Source organism: Daphnia pulicaria, chromosome 6 (assembly GCF_021234035.1).
Source record: "Daphnia pulicaria isolate SC F1-1A chromosome 6, SC_F0-13Bv2, whole genome shotgun sequence".
Taxonomy (NCBI): domain Eukaryota; kingdom Metazoa; phylum Arthropoda; class Branchiopoda; order Diplostraca; family Daphniidae; genus Daphnia; species Daphnia pulicaria.
In genome coordinates this window covers 20,307,272-20,332,132 of record NC_060918.1, presented here as the reverse complement: position 1 = coordinate 20,332,132, position 24,861 = coordinate 20,307,272, and the positions used below count along the sequence as shown (strand labels likewise).

Sequence of the window (24,861 nt, the reverse complement as noted above, 5' to 3'; positions counted from 1 at the left end):
AGAAAAAAATTTTCTAACTTGCGACAGCAAACGGTTACACCCTATGACCCTACTTGCCACTAACCCGTGGCGTCTTATAGGATAGGCCCTATGCGTTTAAAATATTCTCTCGCTGCTCAACGCTGCGCAACTCACGTTGGCACTTGGAAGTTTATTTTATTTTTGTTTAACTATTGCCTCCGGTATTATAGTTGGCAACAGCCATCATCATATTTAGTTTCGAATAAGCCGATTAAGTATCGTCGTTTATAGTCATCTTCTCATATTATTTGTAGTGTCATGAAATTATTTCAATTGGTCTCCAGTGGCGCAGTTGGTTAGCGCATGGTACTTATATAACAGTGACTTATTCGCTTGGAACTACTATAACTGATGGAATGGATAGAAAGTAATGCCGAGGTCGCGAGTTCGAGCCTCGCCTGGAGAAGTCATTTTATTAGAACTGGATTGGGTGGAAAATTGGATAATATAAACGCCCATTGAAAAAGTGCTTCACAGAATCATGTTGAACTGATGTAATGCAGTAGATTTGATAACTGCCTCATGTTATATTGTAAAAACGACTAATACAACAAGCAATGAATATAAGGGTGCAGAAAGACTTTGGAAATCGAAGAATAAAAAATAAACCATATTCGAGAAGATAACTTCGCGGAATTAGGTGGATTCTCATTCAGAAAGTGCTCCGCAGCGCCTCCAGTGGTAGCTCAATGGTCCCAAGGCCAAAACGGTACTGCAGGGGATACTCCTCTTTTTCTCAAGATAAGGCTAGATTTGCTCAACGCTTCATACTTGACGACACTGAAATTGGGCATTTAATTCGATTTTTTTTAAAATTTTGATTGAAATAAAAGTGCGAGAGAATATAATTAGTTATAAGCATAACATGAAACTGCATTCAACTTACTTGTTGGGGTTTTGGGGTTCGCCTTCGCCTTCACCATAATTTCGTTTCCGATCAAGCAGGGCAACGAGCAGGACGACGAGCAGGACGACGACGACGAGCAGGAAGACGGCAAACAGAAAGGCGCAAATATAATAAAGTTCCTGTGGTTCCAAGTCTGCCCAACCACCGAGGTCATTATTGTACGTTTGAAATGCATGAACTCAATTTGAGAAATAATCAAGGGGATATGGATTGAAAACTTACACATGATGCTTAAAGATGAAAGAAGGTCGATGCCTTCGATTCAGCAATAATCACGGAATTTCGCGTCCGGTCGTTATAGGCGATGAAGAGCGTGGTCTATTAAATGTACGAAAAATCGACCGAAATCGACTAATTTGCCAAGGCTTTCAACTTGATTTGGGCTGCATAACTCCGATAGAGAGACAACTTTTTCAACGGTCAAACCCTGTACTGAGTCGTACGCCTCTTCAAAAACTGTTGCAACATGTTATCTTTGCTGATAGTCGGTCGCGTATCAAGTTTCGAAATTGCGTTGAATCAAATGATACGGTTTGTTACTATGGGAGGGGAGGGGTTTTGCGCTGCTTTACGTACAATTTTAGCTATTACAAATGCCATCTAGCAGTAAAAAATCAACATATTAAATAGTAATTTTACTTATGCAAATTTGACTTGATGACAAATAAATGATCTTCTTTTGTAATAATATAATTATTAGAGATGCATCAGTTTTGTAGTCCATACCAATAAGGAAAAGTTGTTTTTAAATACAGATAAAAATTTGAAAGATTTCTTTAAATTTTTCTTAGAAGAAAATTGCATTTAAATTTCAAAAAAAGGGGGGGGGGTTAGAAAATTGTTACGTGTTACAGGGGGGTTCGTACTTTTGTTACAATTTGTTACTTAGGGGAGGGGGGGGGGGGTGTCAAAAAATGCCGTTACGTAATTTATGGACGACCCCCGGTATACTATTTTTATTGTCGTCGACCAGTTGACTTGTTTTTCTCGCTTCATCTATTCATATATAACCTGTTTAATCTATTTAAGGTATAATGGCGAGCTCGCCAGTTCTCAGCCTCTACTTCTGAACTGTTTGAGTTGGTCAAATTTTGCCAACAACTGGCCCCAAACTTGGCTGTTCCACTCAGTTATGCACTGCAATCGAATCAACATTCAAAAATTGCAAATGATGTTCAACCGATTGGATAGAAAGAGTGTATTGAATTGGATAAAAATAAACGCCCATCAAAATCAGAATAACAACAGATAATCATGTGGTTGTTGATGTTGTACTACTACATTGAACTAAATAATATCATTGTAAAAACGACTAATATACAAAGCTTTCAAGTGTTTTCTTTCAAAAGAGGATAATTCTATTAGAAGTGAATCAAATATAGACTAAAAGGGGGAGGGGAAACGAATAACAAATTACTAGGAAAATCTCGAGGAAAATTGTGTGGCGCACGCGTTGACAGCACCCCACCGGTGATAGCAACCTAATTGATGGAAAATTCGAGTTTATCACTTTTGCAAGGGTGTGGTAGGGCTGGCCACGACGAGTCTGCCCATCAGCTTGTCCTGCGGAGTGTCCAGCAAAGCAGCGTCCTGGATCTGAGCAACGGTGACGTCCTCCACATCGGCTGCGCTGGCCATTTCGTTCTCGTAAGTCAATTGCTCCCAGACCTTTTTAAAAAAGGAATTAAATTAAATTAAATGTAATTCAATTAAATAATCCCCATTTGAATTTTTTTTAAATTCTCACCTTGTCAAGACGTTCCATGATGGGCGAGACGCAGCGCTGGCAGAGGATGGAACCGATTCCGTCGCGGTCGCCGATGCAATCGCAACGCTGGCACGGGCTCGGCTCACCGGTGACGGCCACCCGCCGGGCAAAGATGTCGACAAATTTCTTGATTTGCTGCTGCTGCTGGCCGGCCATCATCTTCTTCAAATCGAACAGAGTTCCGTTGGTCTCCAGGGCCAGCGGAGTGCAAAAGTCCTTGGGCACGGCCAGCTGACGCCTCAGCTCCCGGTCGCCTTTCAGACTGCGGATGTTCCGCACCGTGTACACTTCTTCAGCATCGAATCCAAACACGTTCTGAATTAAAAAATTTAAAAAATTATTCCGCTGGATCAAAAAATTTTAAAAATTTCATTTTCACCTTCAACTCGTCGGAACTATTTTTGCCTTTGACGACAAAGTCCCTGGGCTGGAGAAGATGGAGTTTGACATCGTTTTCAATCAGGAGGGTCAGGGTGTCGGCGTAGGAGCCGGCCTGGCATTCGCTTCCGCCGCACGAGACCAGCACAAACTGCTTGGACACGCCCACACGGAATGGCAAATTGACGGCGTAGCGCAGGGCCGCGTGGACGTCCGACGGAAGAGTCGACTGGTGTTCGGCCAGCGGCAGATCTTCCAGGGCCGACTGGACGCCCTTGCGGTTGGACCAGATCTGCCCACCTTCGACCGTGCGGACGTGCGGCTTCTGGAACAATTCGTCGCCCCGTCCGCCGTAACTGACGACGGCGAACCGGTTCTGCTGGATGCCGCGCTCCCTCAGCGCGGCGTCGATGGCGGCCGGCAGATGGGCCAGTCGGGTGCCGTTGAGGCACGGCTTCTGGTCGATGATGAAAACGACGTCGGCCGAGCGAGGGGCGTCGTTCTGGAACGTTTTGATCTCGCCGGAACCGATGACTTTTCCATCTTCCAGCTCGCAGCGGACGCACTGCGGCGGGACGAAGAGATCCAGGCCGGCGAATCGACACTCGCTGACGTAGGCGGCGGCCGCCGTGCAGACGCCCGTCTCCTTTTTGGGGCTATTCTCCAGCCCAGTCAAGTCGTTGAGGCACATGCGGGCGAACGGGGCCGGATCGACCATCTGGAAGCAGGGCCTCAGGACGGACGACTCGTCGGCAAAGAGCTGGTCGCAGAGGCGACTGTTGCGGGCGTTGGGGGCCGCCGGCCGGGTGACGGCAAAGTTGCGGACCCGACAGCGGGACGTGCCCACCTTCCAGCTGTTGGCAAAACTGTCCACCTCGTCGTCAGATCTCAGCTGGCGGAACGGAGTCAGGAAATCGTCGGCCGGCTCGTTGTTGTAGACGCCAAAGAGGCCGCCCGTCTTGCCGAAACTCCAACCCGTTACCTGGACGGTGCAGATGTCGCGGTACAAGTTGCAATCCACCCGGAATCCGGATTTGCTGTTGGTGACGATCAGACGCTGCCCGTCTCTGACGATGCTGGTCGACTCGTACATCAGCGGCATTTCAATCTTGCGGCCGTTGAGGGTCACCCGGAAGCCGGAATCGATTTCCACTTGTCGGTTGTCGCTCAGGATCGTCAGGGATTTGCGGGTGACTTTGCCTCCGGCTCCCACGTAGTTGACGACGGCGCTGAAATCGTTGCGCAGAAAATCGCTGGCCAGCAGGTAGCTGCACTCGCCGGCGAACTCGTAGAAGCGCCGGTCGAACGTCATGTAGTGCTGAGTGCCGGCCACAAAGGCCCGGCTGCCGAACGGCGGAAGGATCGAACCGATCCGCATGGGCCGGTAGATGGCCAGCAGGTTCATGGTGGTAAAGTAGAACTGGGTGACGTCCACCTCGCGGATGAAATTCTTCTTGGCCGTCGCCATTTTGCGGAGCAGCGGAAGCTCGCGGATGCGCGGCAGTTGCCCGAAATCCTCCCAGGTGAATGGCAACTTCTGAGAGTATTCTAGCCGGCCGGATTCCCAGTCAATGACGACAGTTGGTTTCATTGGGAAACTCAGTGAACCCTGTAGGCCAGTGAAATATTTGAAATGAATTGCCTGGCCATTTTAACCGCTGGATAAATTTTGAAATACCTTGAGATCCTTGAGGAGCTGGGCGGTGAGACGGTCGGCATGTTGGAGAACGTCCCGCAAGACTTGGCGGAGTCCAGCTTCCAATTCGACCAATTTGGATAATTCGTTGAATTGCTGAGCGAGTCTGTCGACGACCGTGTTGATGTAAATGACGGCCGGCAATTGTTTCAAAGCGTCCAGCTGCCCTTGGTAGGCCTGAACTATAGGATCAATCAGGGGCTGGTAGTGGGCCATCATCAATTTGATCCGTTGCCTCCATTCTCCCTTGATCCTTCAAAGACATCAAATCAATTAAATCTGCCCAGTTAATTTTTTTTTTAAATAATTAAATTACTGGTTGAGGTAAGTGATGCAATCGTCGATGTAATCTTGGGCGTGGAACTCTTCCAGCCAACTGGCGTATTCCAGGTAGACGGAATAGACGCGCTGGAACAGGGGGTAGGTCATGAAACGATCGTGGATCATTTGGCGCATATCTGCAATGATTCAATTCGATTTCAATTTTAATTTCGATAATAAAATTGAGTTGAATTCGATTTACCGTTGAGGTTGGCCAAAGTTTCAAAATAAAAAAGACGGGCACGTTCGGCCCAGACGTAAAAGTATTGGGTGTAGGGCCGGAAGATCTCGGCGTAGGAATTGGCCATTTCGATCAATTGCGTCCGGATTTCTTCCACTTGCTGCATGACGACGGACTCGAGACGGCCGGCGTAATTCTGGAAAATGAACTGAAGGCGCTGGAAAGCGGCCGACACGACGGACTCGCAGTGGATCAAGCACCTCATCACCTCGCCGGCCAGCTGGCTGTAATAGCGGGCCACTTCCGTCACTCCGCTGGAAACGTAGCCGGACAACTGCTGGTAGCCGGACATGGTCACCTTGGCCAAGTAATTGTAAGTGCTGACGGCCGCCCGGTAGAAGACGGTAGTTTCGCCGATGATGGTCCGGCTGATGGCCTGGATGTTGGCCACGGTCCGGTCGATGAAAGGCTGGGCCAGCGACGTCACCTGCTTCATAACGGCGACGACGTTCTGAATGTAAAAATCATTCCGTTCGTACATGTCCACCAACTCGACGGCCATTTGTTTGAATTCCGAGCGGAAAGTGTCCAGCTCGCGGTTGAGGCTCTCCGTCAGCCGCTGGGAAATGAGATGGGCCGCTGGGGTCAAAGTGGAACGCTTGTCCGTCCACTCGCTGGTGGCGAAATTGGCCAAATCGTCGGCGAAGGATTCGCAGGCGGCCAGGACGTTGACGAGTCCGTCGACGGCCGCATCGCGCAATTCCGCGCCGGAAGCCCAGCGCCAGTAAAGTCTCGACGACAGGAGATCCGTCCGGTTCAATTTGATCTGAAAGTGGCCGTCGGTGATTTCCCGTCCGTGGATGTCGCGGACGGCCCTGACGGTGATCTCGCGTCTGTCCGGCATGCCGGCCAGGAAGTTGAAGGATTTGCCTCCGGCGTAAGAGCCACCGATCTGCAAAGTCGGGCGGAGCGACGAGGTTTCCAGACGGGCGTCCAGGATCAAAGTCTGGGCGTCGTTGACCAAAGTCCTGGACGCCAGGGCGTAAGAGCTGCCGGATGTGGTCAAAGCGTTGGTCAGGCTCAGGGATTTCTCGGCCGTCCGGGCCTCGAAATCGACGCGTCTCTGCTCCGGAACGACTCTTCCGGCCAGCTGGAGGAAACGGGACACTTTGGAGCGATCCTTGTAGTCCAGACGGGCTCGGAATTCAACTCCGGTCATTTTCTGGCCGTCGGCCACCAGGCGGACGTCGGTGTTGGATGCCGGATGCGAAACGGCCAGCTGGACGGCCCGCCCGGCTTCTTGTCCGGTTGTCGATCCTTCGATGGTTAGACGATGCTCTTCCAGCGGCGAATAGATCAACTCCATTTTGCCAGTCAATTGGCCGTCGTTCATCCGGTCGAATTCTCCCTGGACGACGATGTCACGTTCCAGTTCCGGATGGAGGAAAATCAGGCGGACCTGACGGCCCTGGCGGGTTTCGAATCGACCGCCCAGACGCCTGGAAGGATCTTTAGCGGCGTTCCACTGGAATTCCACCCGAGTGGCCGTGGTCTCACCGCCGGAATGGGCGGATTCCAGCTGGAAGGATCGGGCCGGCAGGTCCAGTCGAACCGAGCCGCTCAATTGAGTGCGGCGTCGGCTGGAAGCGTTTTCGGCCAGGACTCGGTAACCTACGGTCCTGTCGGCCGCCCAGGAGAGGCTGACGGAATGGTCCACTTTGCTGGACGTCAGTTCCAGCGCGTAGTCCATCGACCATTCCCGGCGAGGAGTCACAGTCTTGACGCTGATCCGGCGGCCATACGACGAAGTTTTGACGACAACTCGCCCGCCCAGGGTGGCCAAGCTGCGTCGGTTGAGATCCCAGCACAGCTGGACCTGATAGTGGATCAAATCGGCGCTGTTCTCCCACGAATAAGAAACGTCAACCGGGCGCCAGGGATTCTTGACCTGGAGGACTTGGAGTCCGTCCGGCTGTCTGGCCAGCGTCACCAGGATCAACTGGCGGCCATTGACGCTCAATCCGAATCCTTTGCTCTCGCCCAGATCCTTTTCCAGCTGGACAAAACTCTCTAGGGTCTTGAGCTCCTCAAAGGGCGTCACCAGGTCCACGTTGCAGGTGACCCGCTTGTGGTCCAGCGAGCCGCCGGCCTTGAGGACAACCACCCGATCGTTGTAGCGTCCGTCCATCTGGGCCTGGAATCCGCCGTCTCTGACGAGTCCCTCGACGCTGGCCGCCAGTCCGTAGTCGGCGAAACGGGCCTCGGCGTTGGCCGAATAGGAAGACTTGCCCAGCTGGTTGGACAGGTGTAAGGTGAAGGACTCGTAGCCGGCCAGAGGCGTCCGGATCGAAGCTTTGCCCACGAAATCCGTTACGGAATTGAAGGAATAATCGAAATCGGCTCCGACCCGCATGCCGGGCGATTCCAGCTCGACCTGCAGAGTCTTGCGGTCCGTCCCTTCTAGTCGGAGATGGACGGCGTAGCGCTCAAAGTCGACAAACGGCGTGTTGAGCTGGACAACGGCGATGTAGGCCAGCGGCTCGGCTTTGACGTTGGAACTGAATTCGATCCGTTTGCCGTTCCAGTCCAGGAAGGCCGTCGCCTCTCCCCAGCGACGGACATCCGCCTGGCCCTTGACGTCCCACAGGTATTTCTCGAAGCCCCTGAACGGTGTCTGGACGTCGATTTTGGCCTGGTAGATCTCGTCGGCCTTGAAAACGACCTCAGCGGCGAATGGCCGGCCGGCGTAGTCGACTTTCCATTCCGTCAGGAACTGGCGGCGGCCGACGGAAGCCATTCCTGAAACGGAATAGCTCGAGCCGGGCAGCGATAGGGAGGCCAGGGCTCTGGCGTCGTTGAGGACCAGCGGAACGCTCAGGGCCAGCCCGACCGTCTCCCAGCGACTGAACGGCGTGTTCAAAGTGGCCGAGGCGTCCAGGGCCGTCGGGGTCAGTTGGTATTGGACGTTGAAGGACGCCCGGGGCAAAACCACGTGGGATGACTGGAAACTGACGGAAGCGTTGACTCGCTGGGCGTTGATGGCCGTCAGCTGGACGTCGGCGCGGGCCATGGTCAGTCCCTGGAACGGCGTGTTGAGTTCCAGCGTTCCTTCAAAGTCGCTCCACTGCGAGTAGCGGAAACGGCCGGCCAGGCCAAGGCTTTGCTCTCCGTAGCTGGCCGTGATGTTGGCCCGTCCGTGCAGGAAATCGCGGACGTTTCGCTCGGCCTGGGCGCTCAGGGCCACCGTTTTCCAGGGAAGTAGAGGCGAGTCGAGTTGAAGGCGGCCGTTGAGGCCCGGCCAGCGTTGCAAGAGTCCAGTGAGACGATGCGATTGGCCCATCATGTCCAGTTGGACGTTCAAATCGAACGGCTGGTACTGCAACTGGAGGCTGGCCTGCCCGCCGGGCAAGAAAGGAGATGCCAAACTGAAGGAGCCGGCCGTTTTGTCGCCGGCCGAACGCAAATAATCGGCCAGAATGGAATGGGCCGATTCGCCGTGACGGACCGTCAGAGAGGCTTGGCCTTGCTGGGCGTCGCCCAGCATCCAAATTCCGCGCAAATGCACCGGCTTGAAGACGGGCGACTCGGCGTTGATGGTGAAGTCATAACCGTCGCTGGCGGCGTTCAGTTTGTAGCCCAATCGATGGACGGACGGGCCAGCAGTGATGGTCAATTTACCTTCAGCCGGACTGCCAGTAATTTCGACGGACACCGTGCCAAATATGGGGCAGGACAATTTAGCCTGGCTGTGCACAGTTCCGCCGGACAGACGGAAAACGCCCGTCAGTTCGCAGGTGCTCTGCCCGTCGACAAATTTGCCGTCGAACGTCATGGCGGCCAGACTGGCGTAGTTGAGCTTCAGCGACAGGGTCTTCTTCGACTGGAACACGGGGCTGTCCAGGTCCAGCTGCCCGGTGAATTTACTGCCGGCCAGCTGGTAAGACACGGACAGGGTGTGACTCCTCTGGACTGTGATGAAAGAGACGGACGACTGGAGTTGACGGGGCGATCGGTAATTGACCTCGAAATTGAGCCGATTGTGGGCCAGCTTGAGGTCCGGCAGGTTGGAACTCAATTCGACGCTGATCTGATGGCCGCGCTTCTCGTAACGGCCCTCGAATTTGTTGTCCCAGACGAAAATCTCTCCCTGGACCAGGTCCAGGTTGTCGGCGTTGTATCCGGCGCCCATCTCGATCGACTTGGCGAACGACGGCGTCTTGATTCCGGCGTTGAGGTTCAAGCTGTACTTGCCCATCAGCATGGAACCCTTGACCGTGTACTCGCCGGCCGGCACTCCGGCCGTCACCGTCGACACGACGTTTTTCCAGCCGTCGATTTGGCACTCGGCCCGGATGGTGGCTGACGGAAGAGTTTCGATAAATGGCATGTCCAGCTCCAGCGAGCCCAGGTACGTCTTGACGCTCTTGGACACTTGCAATTTAGCCCGGCCGGTCTGGCCCAGGGCGCTGGCCGAAGTGACGATTTCCAGGCGTTTTCCGGCTTCCAGGAGAGTCTGAACGGTGACGTCGATCGACGGAAGGGCCGGCAACGGCGTCATTAAATGAAGCGTCGCTTGGCACTGCAAGTCCTTTTTGGTCCGCTCGAAACGGCCGGCCCAGTTCTGGTATCCCTGGAAAGGCGTGGTGACGTTGGCGGCCATCTTGAAGCCGGCCTGGTCATTCTGGTAGAAGGTGTCCAGCGTGATGGCCTGGTTGTTCCAGGAGCCTTTGACGAAAGCGTTGCGGGCGTTGAGGCCGCTGAGACGGCCTTCCATCGAAGCCTGGCGGCCGTTGTATTCCATGCCGACGGCGAATCTCTTGGAGGATTTCCGGCTGTCCGTCTCGAAGGCTCCTGAAATTCCAGCAGTGCGGAGGACGTCGACGGGCGACTGGACCGAGGCTTCAAACGAGCCGGACTTGCGGTAGGTGGCGTTAATGTTGTAGGCCTTTTCGGCCGCTGGACTGAAAGAGACGGAGCAGTGGACGCCGTTGCTCAGGTCCAGGTAACTCTGCCCGGTCAGGGCATGTTCCAGCCAAGGTGTGGCTAGAGTTCCGTTCAACGAGTAGACGGACAATTTCGGATCCCATCGGTACTGGCCGTTGAGCTGGACTTTGCGGTTGCGGCCGTACTCGACGGACAGTTCGACGACTTTCTGGTTCATCCGGCTGTTGACCAGGATCTTTTTGAATCCTTCGAACGGAGTCTGAGCGGCCAGACGGAACTTGCTGCCCGTCTTGGTCATCGAGCCGCTTCCCATCAGTTCCAGCTTCTGCTGCTGGCCCCACTCGACCGTCAGGCGGCCGTTTTTCTCGACGGCGCTGGGGTCCATCTCCAAACTGATCCTGACGGGCAAGCTGGACGAGGTTTCGACGGACAAGATGGCGTTGATCTTGTCGGAGAACTCGCCGACGGCCGTCACGCTCAGGCGCTGATTGGCTCCTCGACTCAGAGTCAACGAGGCCGTCTTCTTGGGCTGACGGACGTCGTACTCGACGACGGCCGACAGCTGCTCCTTCTCGCCGGCGAACGTGATCCTGGCCGTCGATCCGGCCGCGTTGGAAGTCAATTTGCCTTGAATGTCAATCACCTTGCCGGCCCGGGTGTAGTAGAGCGTCGTGGTGTAGTCGGAGCCGGCCAGGAAAGTCCCGCGGAGTCCGACCTCCTCGAATCCCTGGAAGGGCGTCGTGAAACGGACAGAAAAGACCAGGCCGTCCATCGATTCCCAGTTGGCCGAGCCGGTGATTTGGCGGCCGGACCACAGGAAAACCGAGTCCAGGGTTTGCTTCTGCTGGCCCAGATCATATTTGACCGACAGGCTGGTCTTGTCCAGCCCGGCGAACGGAGTCAACAATTCGGCCGTCAATTCGGCCGCGCTCATCAGGAAATTGGCCTGGATGCTCTTGTCGGCTGCCCAGCTGAGCTTGCCGGACGCGTTCATGCCCAGGCTAGTGTCGTAGTGGCCGTGGAACATGAGCTCGTCCTCCAGGGCCGGCCCGTTGACGGAAGCGTTGACGACGATCCTCTGGTCGCGCTCCTGGATTGTCATCCGCAATTCCGAGACGGGCAGGTCAATGTTCTCCAGCTGGATCATGAATTCCTTGACGTAGACGTTGGGCTCCATGTTGCACTTGCCCGTCACCGAATATTTTTCAGATCTGGCCGTCACGTCGATTTTGCCGTTCCAGCTGATCATCGATTCCGTGGCCAGCACGGCGCTCAACTGGAAGACGGAATTGTGGTTGAATTTGACGGATTTCTCAGCCGACGTGAAATCGTATTGAATTTCAGTTTTGACTGGGCGGATGGTGGGCGACGACAGGGTCAATCCGGCGGCGGACCGGAGGACGGAAAATTGTCCGTCGAAAACGGCCTCAAATTTCTTGACGCCGGCCCAATGGAGAGCCGATTCGGATTTGATTTTCTCGTCAGAAGCCCAGCGACCGATAAGCTGGACATCTTCAAGCTGGGCCTGCCCGGTATGGACCGTGATCTGATAGTCTCCCTTTTCGGCCGAGAAATTGACGGACGAATTGGCTCCGAATCGTCGGTTCTGTCCGTTTTTGTACTCTGCCCGGCCGGTGAATTTGCCGGCCAGGATGTTCCATTCCATTTCGGCCGAGTGGGTGCCCATCACGGGGTCGGACAGAGTGGCTTTGAAGCCAACTTCCTGGGCACTCTGAATGCGCCCGTCCAGCGTGGCTTTCAGGCCGTTCAGGTGCAGAGAGGCCGTCTTCTTGGCCACGTTCCAGTTGATCTGGGCGCTCTGCAGCTGGTCGAAGGTGGTGGAGACGGTGGCCATGGCCGTTGTCCAGTTGGCGCTCTTCTGGCCGTCGAAAAGGACCTCATGGGCGCAGTACTTGATCTTTGCGTCGGCCGAGTCCGGCCCAACGTTGTAGGCGGCCACGATCTCGATGTCGTCGTTCAACAGAGCCGGAACGCGGATGGAGGAGGACAGGATGCTGGACATGGCCGACAAAGTGGCCAATCCCTGGACAAAGACGACGGACTTGCCGTTGCGCTCGCCCAGCACGAAGACGGTCCTCTTGGCCAGGTCGTAGCCGGCGCTCAGGTCCATCTCTTCCCAGCTGGCCACCGGAGTCTGGACGTGGAGGACGGCCCTGCCGGACTGGCTGTCCAAACTAGCGCTGGCCGTCGTCTCGTAGTGGACGGTCGAAGTGTCCAGCGTGACGGACAGAGATTTTTCAGATGAAGCCAGGTCGTAGGTCAGGGTGGATGTCACATTGCGGAGGCCGTCCAAGGGCAGCTGGACATCCAGGAGGACTTCTCCTCCGGTCCAGGGATCGGCCAGTTTGGCCACCAATTCGTTGCGATAACGGACGCCGTTGTGATTGAGAACGAGACGGCCGAACTGGAGCGAACTGCTGTCCAGCTCGTATTCGGTCGAAACGATCATCTTGCCCAGCCAAGAGCTGGTCAGTCCGAATTCCGTTTGTTTCTCGTTCCAGCGGCCGTTAATGTCAGTGACCTGGAAACCTTCGATGGGCGTCTTGATCTGGGCCATCAATTTCCGGTCCGTCAGCAATCCGCTGGCCTCGTAGCGCTGGCCGTTGAGCTCCAGCATCAAACGGGCCGTTTTGGCCGCCAGCTGGACGTCACCGGTCAGACTGACGAACTCGAATCCGGCCAGAGGCGTCATCAAGTCGATGGCGACTTTCAGTCCCTCGACGGACCCGTTCAGCTGGACCATTTTCTCGTTGAGGCTGAGCTTGAGAGCCATCGTCTTGGCCGTCGAGGCCAGGTCGTAACGGCCGGCCATCAAAACGTTTTCCAAGCCTTTCAAGGTGCTGGACAACTTCAATTCGACCTCTCCGCTGCCGGCCTGGCCGTTGAATTCCATTTGGTGGCTGTTCTTCTTGACGACGAGGTTCAGGGTCCTTTGCGGCCTGTCCAGCACGAAGCGGACTCGGGCCGACATCTTCTCATAGTGGCGGAACGGCGTCTCGACGCTCAGAGCGGCCGAATGGGCGTCGAAGCTGAGAGCCAGGGCGTAGTCTTGCGACTGCCCGTCTCTTTCCAGGTGCAGAGTGGCCGTCCGGTCGCTGCTGACGTTCACTTTGGAAGCGTCGACCAGTCTGCCGGACATGCCCAGCGTGCGCATACCTTCAAACGGCGTCTGGACCGTTAAAACGGCCGATTCGTCGTCGAATTTGGCCCGTCCGGCAAACGATTGATGGACGCCGTTCTTCTCCAGATTCAAACTGGCCGAGACGGACGTGCGGACGTCGTAGGCGGCCGACAGAGAGGCGGAATTCCATCCTTGGATGTTGCTCCGCCCGGCCACCGTCAACGCGGAATTGTCCGCCACGAAACGGCCGTTCATTTCCAGCTCAAAAGTCATTTCATTTCTGGCCGCTTGGATGTTGAACGATTTGCTCTCACCCTGGCCGGCTTCCCACTTGAGTTTGCTGGACACCATCCGCACCAAAGGCACGGGCGACTGGAACTCGAACGAGGCCTGTTGGCCGGCCAAGTCCAGCAGGCCGTTGAAGCGAATTTCGATGGTTTTCGTGTTCTTCTTCAGGAAAATGGCGGCCAGCAGCTCGCGGTTGTCCAGGGCGTAGTCGCCGGTCAGTTCCAGCTGCTCGTAGCCGACGATGGGCGTGTTGGAACGGACCACCAAACGGCGTCCGTTCCATTCCATTTCGGTGCGGAAGGATCCAGCGTCCAGGACCATCAACTTCCTGGGCGACTGGAAATCATAGACCAATTCGGCCCGGAGGTTTTCCCAGCCGGAATAAGGCGTTTCCAGCCCGCAGTCCAGTTTGCCCAGCATTGCGCCGAACGATCCACCGGCCGTCACCTTGATGACCTCCTCGTTGCGGATGAGGGTCAGCGTGGCCGTCTCGGCGTCGAAACGGCCCTCCAACCGGGCGGATTTCAGAGGTGCGATGGGTGTGGTCAGGTCCAGGACGACGCTGCGGGCGTCGGCCGTTCCGGAAAAGTGGAATCGCTCGTCGTTCTTACTGAAGACGATCGTGCCCGTCTTGGCCGGCTGACGGACGTCGTATTTGGCGTTGATGACCACCTGCTCGTAGCCTTGGTATCCGGTCATGGATTTCAGGGCCACTTCGGCCGTCCCGTCGCTGCGAATCAATTTCCCGTCCAGCTGATACTTTTCGCCGTTCAGGTCCAGCTTCAAATGTCCCGATTTGCTCTCGGTCGATTCGTCGTACGAGCCGGTCACGTCCAGGTGTTGAATTCCGCAGCACGGAGCCCGGACGTTGAGGGCCAGCTTGACAGGGCCGGTCAGGGTGATTTGGCCAGAGGCCTGGATGACGTTACGATTCCTGGACAGGGTCAACGAGGCCGTTTTGACCGCGCCGGAAGCATCGTAAGACGCATCAACGCTGCCGGACTGGATTCCAGTGAACGGAGTCTTCAGGCTGGCCCTCAGGGAACCTTTAGCCGGCCCGGAATTATGCGATCCAGTCAGGGAGATTTTCTGGCCGTCGAAATCGACGTCCAGCTGCAATTCCCGGTTGGATTTGAGAGAGGCGTCAACTTTGACCAGACGCAGGGCGCTGAACGGCGTCTCAAGCGTGGCCGTAACGGCCGTCTGGGCAGCCGTCATGGCCAAAGCACCGTGCAGGTGGATCTGACTGCTTCCGCGGTCCAGTTTGAGGCTGGCTCGGGCTCCGGCGACGTCCACAACGGCGCTGGCTTTGACCGTTTGATAAAAGGAGCTGGACAGGACCAATTCCGATTGGTATGCCGATCCTTGGCCGACGGCGAAAGCCTCCAGGCTGATGGTTTGATCGTCCCGTCTCAAGAGAACAGTGGCCGTTTTCCGATGCCCAGTCACGTCGTAGGCGACGTCCGCCTCGATCCGGTTGTTGCGGCTGAACGGCGTCGACAGTCGGGTCTTGACCGACGACTGCAAAGCGGCCAGGGCCCAGTCAAGTGTCCAGTCAATGTTTTGATCTCCATTCCAGTTGAGGCTCAGATTGGCCGTCTGGACGGGCAGGCTGTTGACGTAAGCGGCCGAGAGTTTAAGGGGCTCGGACAGGGGCGAAACGACCTCAACGATCAGACTGGGATTGTTGGGGCCGCGCTTGTAGGCCGTCTCCAACCGGATGGGTTGTCCGTTGCCGTTGCGGATGACCAGCGTTGGGTGGAATTTCTGCCCGTCGTCGGAATGCGTCAGCTCGAAAGTCACGTCCTCCGACCAGCTGGTGGCCAAAGAGCCGCTGGCCGTCAATTTGCCCGGCTGACTCTTGTCCGCCTTCAGGGCGACAGTCACCCGCTTGCCGTTGATCTGCAGCTGGCCGTCGTGTTCCAGCACGTTGGTCCACAGTTGCTTCGAGTCGATGGTCAGAGACGACAGGCCGTCGAACGGCGTCCGGACGGCCAGCCGGTTGACCCAGTTGAAGAAGTCCGTGTACTCGACGTCGTGTTCCAGGGTGATTTCCGCCTGCTTCCGGGCCGTCTTGATCAGAGTCGTCGTTTTCTGGCCGTCTCGTCGGTGCAGCACATTCAGCCGGACGTCTTCCAATCCCTGGAACGGAGTTGTCAATTTCGATTCCAGGCGGATGTTGTCCAGCTCAAGATTCTGCCCGTTCAGGGTGAAAGTCACCCGCTGGCCGCTGAATTCCGCCTCGGCAAAAGTGTCCATTTTGTCGGCCACTTTCTTGTGGTCCAGCCGACCGCTAGCCGCCCAATTAGGGGTGGATACGGTGGCGTTAAGGACGGCCTGTCCGGCTGCGAACTGCCCATCTACATCGACTCGAATTTCCTTTTCCTTGGCCCAGCTGAGATATCCTTGGCTCTCAAGGAGCTGGCCCTCGTAGCGATGGTTCAAAGTGGCCCGGATGTCGTCGGCGAACGGGCTGGACACGTGCAAATCTCCGCGGAATTTTCGATCCGCAAAGTTGGTGAAGGCGCGGGCAGTCACCTGCTGGCCGTTGAGATCTCCGCTGACGGTCAGCTTCTTTTCCAGCGGCTTGTTGAAGAGCTGGAACGAAGTGGTGAAAGTTTCCAGCACCGAAAAATTGGTGGTGACGGCCAAGTTACCGGCCGTCTCGGACTTGACCTTCTTGTTGGACACGGTGATGCCGGCCCGGCTGGCGAAAGGTCCTTCTACCTTAATGTCCGTCTGGAAGCCGGACACCACCTGGTTGTGAACGACGCTGGCCTTCAGGGCCTCGTAGCCGGAAAAGGGCGTGGCCAGGCTGACGGACGCGCTCTTGAAAGTGAATTCCTTCCGGTGGTAATCGGCAGACAGTTCGGCCCGTCGATCGCCGTGCTGGACAGCCAAGCTGTAGCGATGCATCGGCTGGCTGGCCAGGGCCTGGAATTCGGCTCCGACGTTCTCCAGCTGGTCAAAAGTCGAAATCAATTTGAAAGATCCCTGGACATTCTCGGACGTCTTGCTGCCCGTCACCGACACGGTGAATCGATCCCGCTGCCAGTCGACCGTCAGCTGGGCGTCAACGGCGTTGCTGGACACTTGGTGCAAGCTGTCGAAAGTGATGCGACGGAATCCGTCGAACGGAGTGGTCAGAAGGCCGGCCGTCCGGGTCGGAAGAAGTTCCATCCGCAAAATGGCCACTTGATTTTCGTTCCATTCCAGCTGGATTTTGAGATCCTTGTCAATCTTGTCCACGTTGATATGGACGGGCGGCCAGGATTTGTATTTCAGCTGGGCATCGCCTCCGGTGGCGCTCAGTTTTCCGGTAAATCCAAAGGATTGGCTCAGATCGACGTCCTTGTTCCAGTAGACATGGACACTGGCCAAGCTGGGCGACATCTTGGCGTCGACCGTGATATGGCGGACGGCCTGGATGTCGATGGCCAGCGATTTATGAGATCCGGCGTTCATGGTGAAATCGGCCTGGAAGACGGGCGTTTCATCGTCGCGGATGATTTTGGCGCTGACTCGATGGTCCAGCTCCTCTCGGTGCTCGTATTCGACAGAGCCGGACAGTTTGCGGTCACCGTAGCGTCCGTCCAGGTTGAACTGGCTGTCGGTGGGGCTGGCGACAAATTGGCCGTTCAGGTCGAGTTCATCAGCGGCCCAGCTGCGCAGTTTTACCTCGACCGAGTGTTGGCATTTGATTCCGGCGCTGAGATCCTTGTAGACGGCCGAGACGGACGCTTCCATCTTCTGATCGGCAGAGTATTCCACAGTCAAATCCCACCGCTTGTCCGTCTCTTGGCTGACATCGGCCCGCAATTGGCGGCTGGCCGTCGGCGAAATCAATTCGAGGCGACCGCCGTAACGACGGCCGGGCTGGAAGTGTTGGCGGGTCAGGTCCAGCTTGCCGCTCCACTGCCTGCCGGGCGACAGCCGCAGTCCCGATTGACTGCTGGCCGTCGTGTCCGTGTGCTGGAACAGAGTGTAGACCAAGAAATCGACTTTCTGTTGCTTGCAAGTCACGGCCAGACGGACGTTGACGTCTCGCGGCTGGACAGAGTAAAGCTGCTGGACTTCCCACTGGTCTGCACCGGCGTTGAGCCGGACGTTGTTCTCCAGGTAGTTTTCAGATTGTTGCAGGTCCCACGACAGATCGCCGTTGTACTGCGGGAACTGTGAACTCTGGACGATGCCGGCCAAGACCGTCTTCTTCAACGAGCCTTTAACGGCCCGGTTGAATTTGCCGGACAGCTCAAAACTGTGGCTGGTCCCCTCCATCAACGAGTAACCGATTCTCGTCTTGGCCGTCGTCAATTTGTCGGAAATGCGCATGGTGGTGGCCAGCGTCGCGTCCAGCAGGTAGGATTTCAGTCCGGCACTCCATTCGTGTTTGTTGTCGCCATCTTTGCTGAAATCGCCTGGACACAAAAAATTTAAATTTAGAAAATTCAATTTTGAATCGAAAAAACGGACGTGACCAGTTTCAAGTTGTACCGGACAGGCGGATGGGACGGACAGTCAGGTGTTTCAGCTGGAAATCGAATCCGTATTTGTTGCCGGACACGTAGCTGAAGTAGCCCTGGAAGTTGAGCAATTCCCGGCCGCGCTTGCTGACGACCAGGTTCGGTTCGTAACGGCCGGATGGGCCCTTGAGATCAGTGCGTAGGGCCGTCCGGAGTGAGACCAACTCGGCGCCGTCCAGGCTCAGTAGAACGTCCAGTCCCTTCACCAACTGGTTGTACTCGTACTTGCCCGTCACGTCCAAACTCTTGGTCGGACAGACGAGAGAAGCCCTCAAAGTATTGGCCAGCTGGTCGGCCGTCAGCTGGGCCGAAAGGCGACGATTGACGGACGAATCGGGCGTGTCCATGACGAGACTGACGGACCGGCTGCCTTCACGTTTGTACTCCAAGTGATAGCTGCTGTGCTTGTCCGTCTTGCGGAGGAAAAGGGCGGCGTGGGCCGGCCCGGTCAAAGGTCCTCGAGGTCCGTCCAGGGTCCTGGGATACAGGTCCAGCTCACCGCAGAGTTCGGCACCGAATGTCCGGCTGAACCAAGTCGGCGAACAGGATTTCATGTTAATTCGGGGCCTCTGGTCCGGCTGGACGGCCTTTGGTCCGTCTTCTTGGAGCAAAAAGAGCCGGGAATCGAAGCTGAAGGTGTTGGTGGCCTCCTGCGGGGCGTCCATCTGGACGGAAACCAATCGGTTGCCTTGGATGATGACCTTGCCGGACAGGCCGGTCGACGTGTGCATGACATTCTGGACGTGAACTCCGCTGCGCATGAACGTCCAAGCGTCGACGGCCATCAATCCGTTGATTTCGATGGTACCGCTGGGCTTGACGTGCCCAGTCACCTTGACGTCGGACAAGCTGGCCGTCTGGAAGGTCCCGCCCATTTTGAAAGCGACAGTGGCCGTCGCGTTGGCCGTCAAAGTCAACGGCAAACCGACGACAGTCGGCAGGACGTAAGAGACGTCCAAGACGGACATGGATTTGCTGAAATCGACGTCCTTCTGGCCGGCAGCCGCCAGCAGCATGGCCAGCGGACTGGGGAAAGCTTTGCCCGTCAATTGGTCCAGCCCCTTGAATCGGTGGGTGTGCAATTCGTTGCCAAAGACACGCAGGTACAGATCACCCTGCGGCTGGTCGGCCATTTGTCCCTTAACGTCGAAGACGGTGGACAGTTGGTTGAGCGACTGCTGGTCCAGCGGAGCGGCCCGTTTGCCGCGCAGCGTTTCCAGCACTTTCTGGATGGAGTCGTCGGGGAAGAATCCGCTGGGCCCGAAAAAGGACTCGACCAGCGATTCGAATCCTTCAAGCCGGGCGCCAAGTTCAAATAAATTGAGCGATTCGCCGAAAAGGTCCAGCGTCAGGTTCAGAGTGGCCGAGCGGGGCAGGTAGGACTGGGATGAGAAAACGACGTTGCTCTCCACCGTTGCGCCGACGTTGAGGTCCGGCCAGTAGCTGGAGGCTTCCAGGTTGCGCGAGAACTTGCGGGCGTCCGTGTTGAACTTGTTGCGGAGGAACTCGTTGGCCAGCAGCTGGCGAACGGCCTGCTTAGACGGGCTAGTCGTCTCCTGCAAGTTGGTCAGGTGAGTCCAGACGAAGGAGCCGACCTGGTTGATCTTCTCTCCCGTCAGCGCCTGTTTGACTTCCTCCAGCAGCTGGGCAGACGGGCACTGCATGGCGGCCAGGTAGGCGCCGATGCGGAGCTCGGAATTTTGCTTAGTGTCCAGATAGAAGGAGAGAACGGAGCTGCGGCCGTCCAGGTGGCACGGCACTCGGCGGATGGCGTCGATGGCGGCCAGCCGGATCACCATGGAATTTGTTTCTTCCTGCGGAATTTGAATAAAAATTTGAATAAATTTTTGATTGAAATTTATTCAAATTTGTACCTGGTAGCATTTCTTTAGAGTTTCGGCGGATGAGACGACCTGGCCGGCATTGCCGAGGGCTTTCAGGGCCAGCAGGATCGTGTTTTGCTCTTCGGGGTCCCGGGAACGGCAAGCGATGCCGATGTGGTTCTCGATGTGAACGACGGCCTCCCTGACGGCCTCCTCCGTTTGGCATCCAGACGGACGAGTCCGGCAATAGGCGTGGATCAAGGCCGAAATGGACAAAAGAGCTTTGGGACGGACAGTCGCCTTGTCTGCCAACAAAGGCTGGAATAAAAATATTAAAAAGTTAGGAAATATTTTTGGCCCGGCAGATAGAAAATATTAAATAAATAAAGAGACGGACGGACCGAGACGGCGGAAATCATTTCTAGCGTGGGTTTGGGCTGGAAGGCCAGCGAAGCCAGCCACATGTCCACTTCCAAATCGGCAAGCAGACCTTCCTGGATGATGTCCCTCATGATTCCGTAGCTGGCGGCCGTGCCCACCAGCGGAGCGGCATCCATCAGGTACTTCCTATAATAAAATTCGAATTTTAAAAAATAATTTGATTTCTAAAACAATTGAATTCAATTCGCAGTTATTTACTTGGCCTGGGCATTTTGAGTTTTGCCAAAGAGTTCGCTCAGTTGAGAGTAGGAGGTGCTGCGGAGAGCGGCGACCAATCGGGAAAAGTGGGCGGGCGTTTCCGGTGAAATTCCGGCCTGAGACTGTCCAACGAGAAGGTTGAGGATCTCCGTGATGGCGGACAGGCTGGAACCGGAAGTCTTTTGGGCGTTGGGGCCGTCAAACAGGAGACTGGCCTTTTTCTTCTTGTAATCTTTTATGTTGATGCAATTAAAAAATAATTAATTTTAATGGCGTAATTATTTGAGTTTAAACCCCAAAAAAAAAGAAATAAATTAACCGGAAGGAACTTGATCGGATCGACGTTCGCTGCTGTACGTCAGCGTCTGACTAATACGGGTGGAGGCGCCGCTCTGGCCGTTGGAGAACGGCCGGAAGAGGTGAGTCTCTGTGCAGACGGATTTCTCGAGCAATTGGTTGCGGATCGTCTGCTGGCACTCGTTCTCACTCCTACAAATTCATTTGATTTTTGAATTTTTTTGGCCCAGCAGAAGAAAAGTAATTCCGATTTTGATTTATACCTGAGAAGAGGAAGCGACTGAATGGATGAGGCGGAACTGTAGGGCGTGGATAAAATGGGGGCCGAGTGTTGGCCGTTTCGTCCGGTGCAGGCCAGCAGGTCTTTGCTTCTGGAGATGGTGACGCCGTTGCGGCCCAGGTCCTCGACGGTGTAGTTGGTCTCGCAATGGCCGACGACGTCCGTCTGCAATCGGACGATTCGTTTCATTTTAAATCATCGAATCAAAGTTATGCGATTTTTTAAAAAAAGGACGGACAGACCTCAAAGACCAGCTGAGAAGCGGCCAAATTGCGCATGGAATTCTGCATGGCCGACAGGATGCCTCGCTTGACGTTGAGCGACCAGACGGGCTCGTCCACCGACGGGCAAAGGTGTTCGATCTGGCCGTCCTGGAAGGAGAAAACGAGCGATTGCTGTTCCACTCCGGCGGCGAATTGAGACGACCCAGGGGCGATCGACTTGGCAGATCCATCTTCCGGATCCGATTGTTCCAGCTTCACCCGTTTGAGCTAAATCCCAAAATATAATCAAATTTAATTTCATTTTATTTAATTGATTTAAATAAATTCAACCAATCACCCTCAAGACAAATTCGCACTGGGAGACGACTTGGAATTCGGCCTGGGCGCTGATGTGGAGGCGTGACTCCTGGCCGGAAGTGCCGCCAATTTTGGACGCCGTTTCGCCCGTGTAATCATAGCTGTAAACTGTGCCCACGTTGTATTGAAACTTGCTGGCCTCTGCCATTTCCAGAAATAGACATTTCGAGATTAGATTTGATGTCCAACATTTTTTTCGCTGGACTAGACGATTTTTTGTTACTTACCCTTGCAATAGGAAGCGCATTGCTGGTTCGCCCTCGAACCCCACGGAGCTGCCGGGCAAAAAAATGAAAAAAAATAAAAGTTACATGTACATTCACGTGATAGATAAATATAAATTCACACGATCCAAACAGGAAACCTGCTCCAGTTTTTTTCGTGAATTCTAATGTTATTGGGTACGCACTGGTGCGTGTCGTTTGAGTTTTGACTCCCAGCTTTTATCGACATGTGTGTGTGCGTTTGACCACGGACAAACAGATTTATCGCAAGGGAAAAAATTCGAGCTAGTAACCGACAGCCGAGTGCAATGTCAATCTTTCGGTTGCATGTCGAAACGGACCGATATTATGTGTCTCGGATATTTTTCTCTGGCCGCGAGGTCAACAACGAAAGTTCAAAAATCCCAAAAAGTTGTCAATGACTGGGCAATTTAAGTGAGGGGAAAAAAACACATACGCTAGTAAAAAAATGGCTGACTTGAGCTCATTCTGTTTTTAGAAAAGCTGGATTGCTCATTTGAATATTTTAAATGTGACAAATAATTTTTGTTTTCTCCCCAGCCATGAATCTGATGCTTTCAGAGTTGAAGGGTTCAAACTTCGTTAACCATCTGGAATTGCACGTCCTCTGCACATCCCGGAATGGATGAGATTATCTCAAAAAGTTGATGCGCAGATTGGCGACATGCATCAACAATCGGATCGAGTTCCCATGGGCGGCCAGAAAAAAAAAATTAAAATTGAAATGAAATAAAAATGTACCAGACAAGTCATTACTCTCTAGCCTGTCTGGATAACAGAGCCGGACAAAACTGCTGGGCGGAAAAGATTTGACAAAAAAAAAAACTGACGACCTTGACTTGTTAGGATCGACGGCCTATCCTACACACTACGTCACAACTAGGAGATGCCGGTGTAGCGGCATGTCACTCTTGGCCCTGAAATGTTCTAATTGCATTAGACTTTTAGAGATTAAAGTTAGAATATACATCAGAGTTGAAAATCATTCAAAAATCTCAGATATTAAACATGTGTGGTTTGACGTCAAGTCATTCCATTGTTGTTCCTCCAAGGAAATCAGGACATTTAAAGTGACAAATGATGACACATTTGCACAGTCAAACTGTTGAAACTACAATGATCAACACTCAGCTCAAGAAAACTCGTTAGCAAATCTGAAAGTTTTATGTGTAGTGTGTACCATGTGTTCCAATATCGACATGATCTTGTTTTCCACATAAACTTGTGATTTTTATGCAGGAGCAAGACTGGAATGATTTCAGACTAATAAAGTTGAGTTGGTTTAGAACTATAAGATTATGAAATGATTTTTTAATCGAAATTTTTTTAAACTGTTATATATCTAGAAGCCAAAGGGAAAATAGGAAATTTTGTGTTTACCAATACCAAGTTTTTTTCACAAATCAATACAATTGTTTTCCAGATAAACTTTTAACTTTAAAAAATACTTTGGTAATACATTAAATCATTTCAAATTAAATTTTACCTTCAGATAAATTTCGAATGTCATTACGTTATACGTTTTGCTTCAATCTAAAAAAGCTTTGAAACAAAACTATGAAGCAGACGACACTTTTCAATCCAAATTCGTTACCAATCAAAATCGCCCCCACCTCTAAATCCAAGAACAATAAAAACGGCTTTCTCGCCCGCGATTGACACCCACCGAACGGATCGAGATTATGTAAGTATTCATTTTCATCTCATCAAGAAACCGCTTCAATAACACACTCCCGGACCCTCTTTTAAAACCGAGTGGGAATAAAATATTTAAAAAAATGATCCAGTCACTTCCAAAAAATGTAAAATGAAATCACAACTGGCTGAAAAATAAACTAATAAACGCTTAAAAATAATTGAGAGTAAGAAGATTCGATGCGGTTATAACTTTGGCGTGTAACTTACTGGCTGTTGAGGCTGCGACCAGCGCCGTGACCAAAAAGATGGCCGAACGCATAACTGATGGGAATTAACTTTGAACTAAATCAATTAGTAGCGGAGATCTCTACTATAAGACGGGTGGTTCACTCGCATCAACAACACGAACGAGTCTAACGCACCGCGCACATTTGTACAGGCTATAATGGATGGGACCAGTTGACCTACCACCCCGTTTTATATCCCAGCGCCGAAATCGAAAAAAAATCCTTGAATCCTCCTTCTTCCTTTTCGCCCCCCTTTTTTTTCCTTCTTCGGTCAATGTGGTTGGAGGGGGGCCATCGAGAAGACGTTAACGCCCTCCTCCTTGTCCATCACCCTCCCCGGCCAACATCAGGATGACTCCTAGCCAATGAGCCCTTTGGCCAGCCAAGAGAGAGAGAGAGAAATAAGAGAGACTCTGTGATAAAGTCAAAGGTCGCAAGTTTCATTTGATGTCCAGCAGCAGCAACAAGCAGCATCAGCAACAGCCCAAGTGCCCCGCCGGCCGCGGGTCCACTCCGTAAGACGTACAAAGTGTGCTGGACTCTCGTCGTCTCAAAGATCATTTCAATTCTTTTCTCCATCATCGGTTCCATTGTCCATAGTGTACAAGAAAATTAACTTTACAATAATTAATAATAGAACTTATGACATGAAATGGCGGATGGTCCAACATTAAATAAAAAATTACGTGATGTTTGAATTGTATATCAAGTGCAATAACCCTAACAAGAATATAGTCCTTATCCGTTGGCATTCTTGGAATTTTACTTATGTGTGTAGAGGCTATCTGGCGACAACAGCCTTATATTTAAAAAAAGTGAAGAAATATTATTAACCCGTATCGCAGTTGCGATAACCCAGTACTACACATATGCGTCGAAAAGAAGAAGAAGAAAGAAAATAA

At 53.5% G+C, this 24,861-nt stretch overlaps 1 protein-coding gene and 1 non-coding gene across 2 annotated transcripts; one reads left to right on the top strand and one right to left on the bottom strand.

The window, feature by feature from the left end:
* The first annotated feature begins 298 nt into the window (after nucleotides 1-298).
* Nucleotides 299-427, top strand: Trnai-uau. Its single transcript has 2 exons — nucleotides 299-336; nucleotides 392-427. It is a non-coding gene; the product is annotated as a tRNA-Ile (tRNA).
* Nucleotides 428-2,111: 1,684 nt separating this feature from the next.
* LOC124344630 lies at nucleotides 2,112-24,111 on the bottom strand. The gene is made up of 16 exons (XM_046798234.1): nucleotides 23,940-24,111; nucleotides 22,017-22,064; nucleotides 21,770-21,930; nucleotides 21,451-21,699; nucleotides 21,192-21,373; nucleotides 20,951-21,120; nucleotides 20,632-20,863; nucleotides 20,394-20,559; nucleotides 20,044-20,310; nucleotides 18,141-19,983; nucleotides 5,294-18,064; nucleotides 5,087-5,228; nucleotides 4,753-5,023; nucleotides 3,076-4,683; nucleotides 2,676-3,011; nucleotides 2,112-2,596 (listed from the first exon to the last, which is right to left on the bottom strand). The coding sequence occupies exons 1-16, from the start codon at nucleotides 23,989-23,991 to the stop codon at nucleotides 2,435-2,437; spliced, it is 18,660 nt and encodes a 6,219-aa protein (XP_046654190.1). The 5' UTR covers nucleotides 23,992-24,111; the 3' UTR covers nucleotides 2,112-2,434.
* Nucleotides 24,112-24,861: the final 750 nt, after the last annotated feature.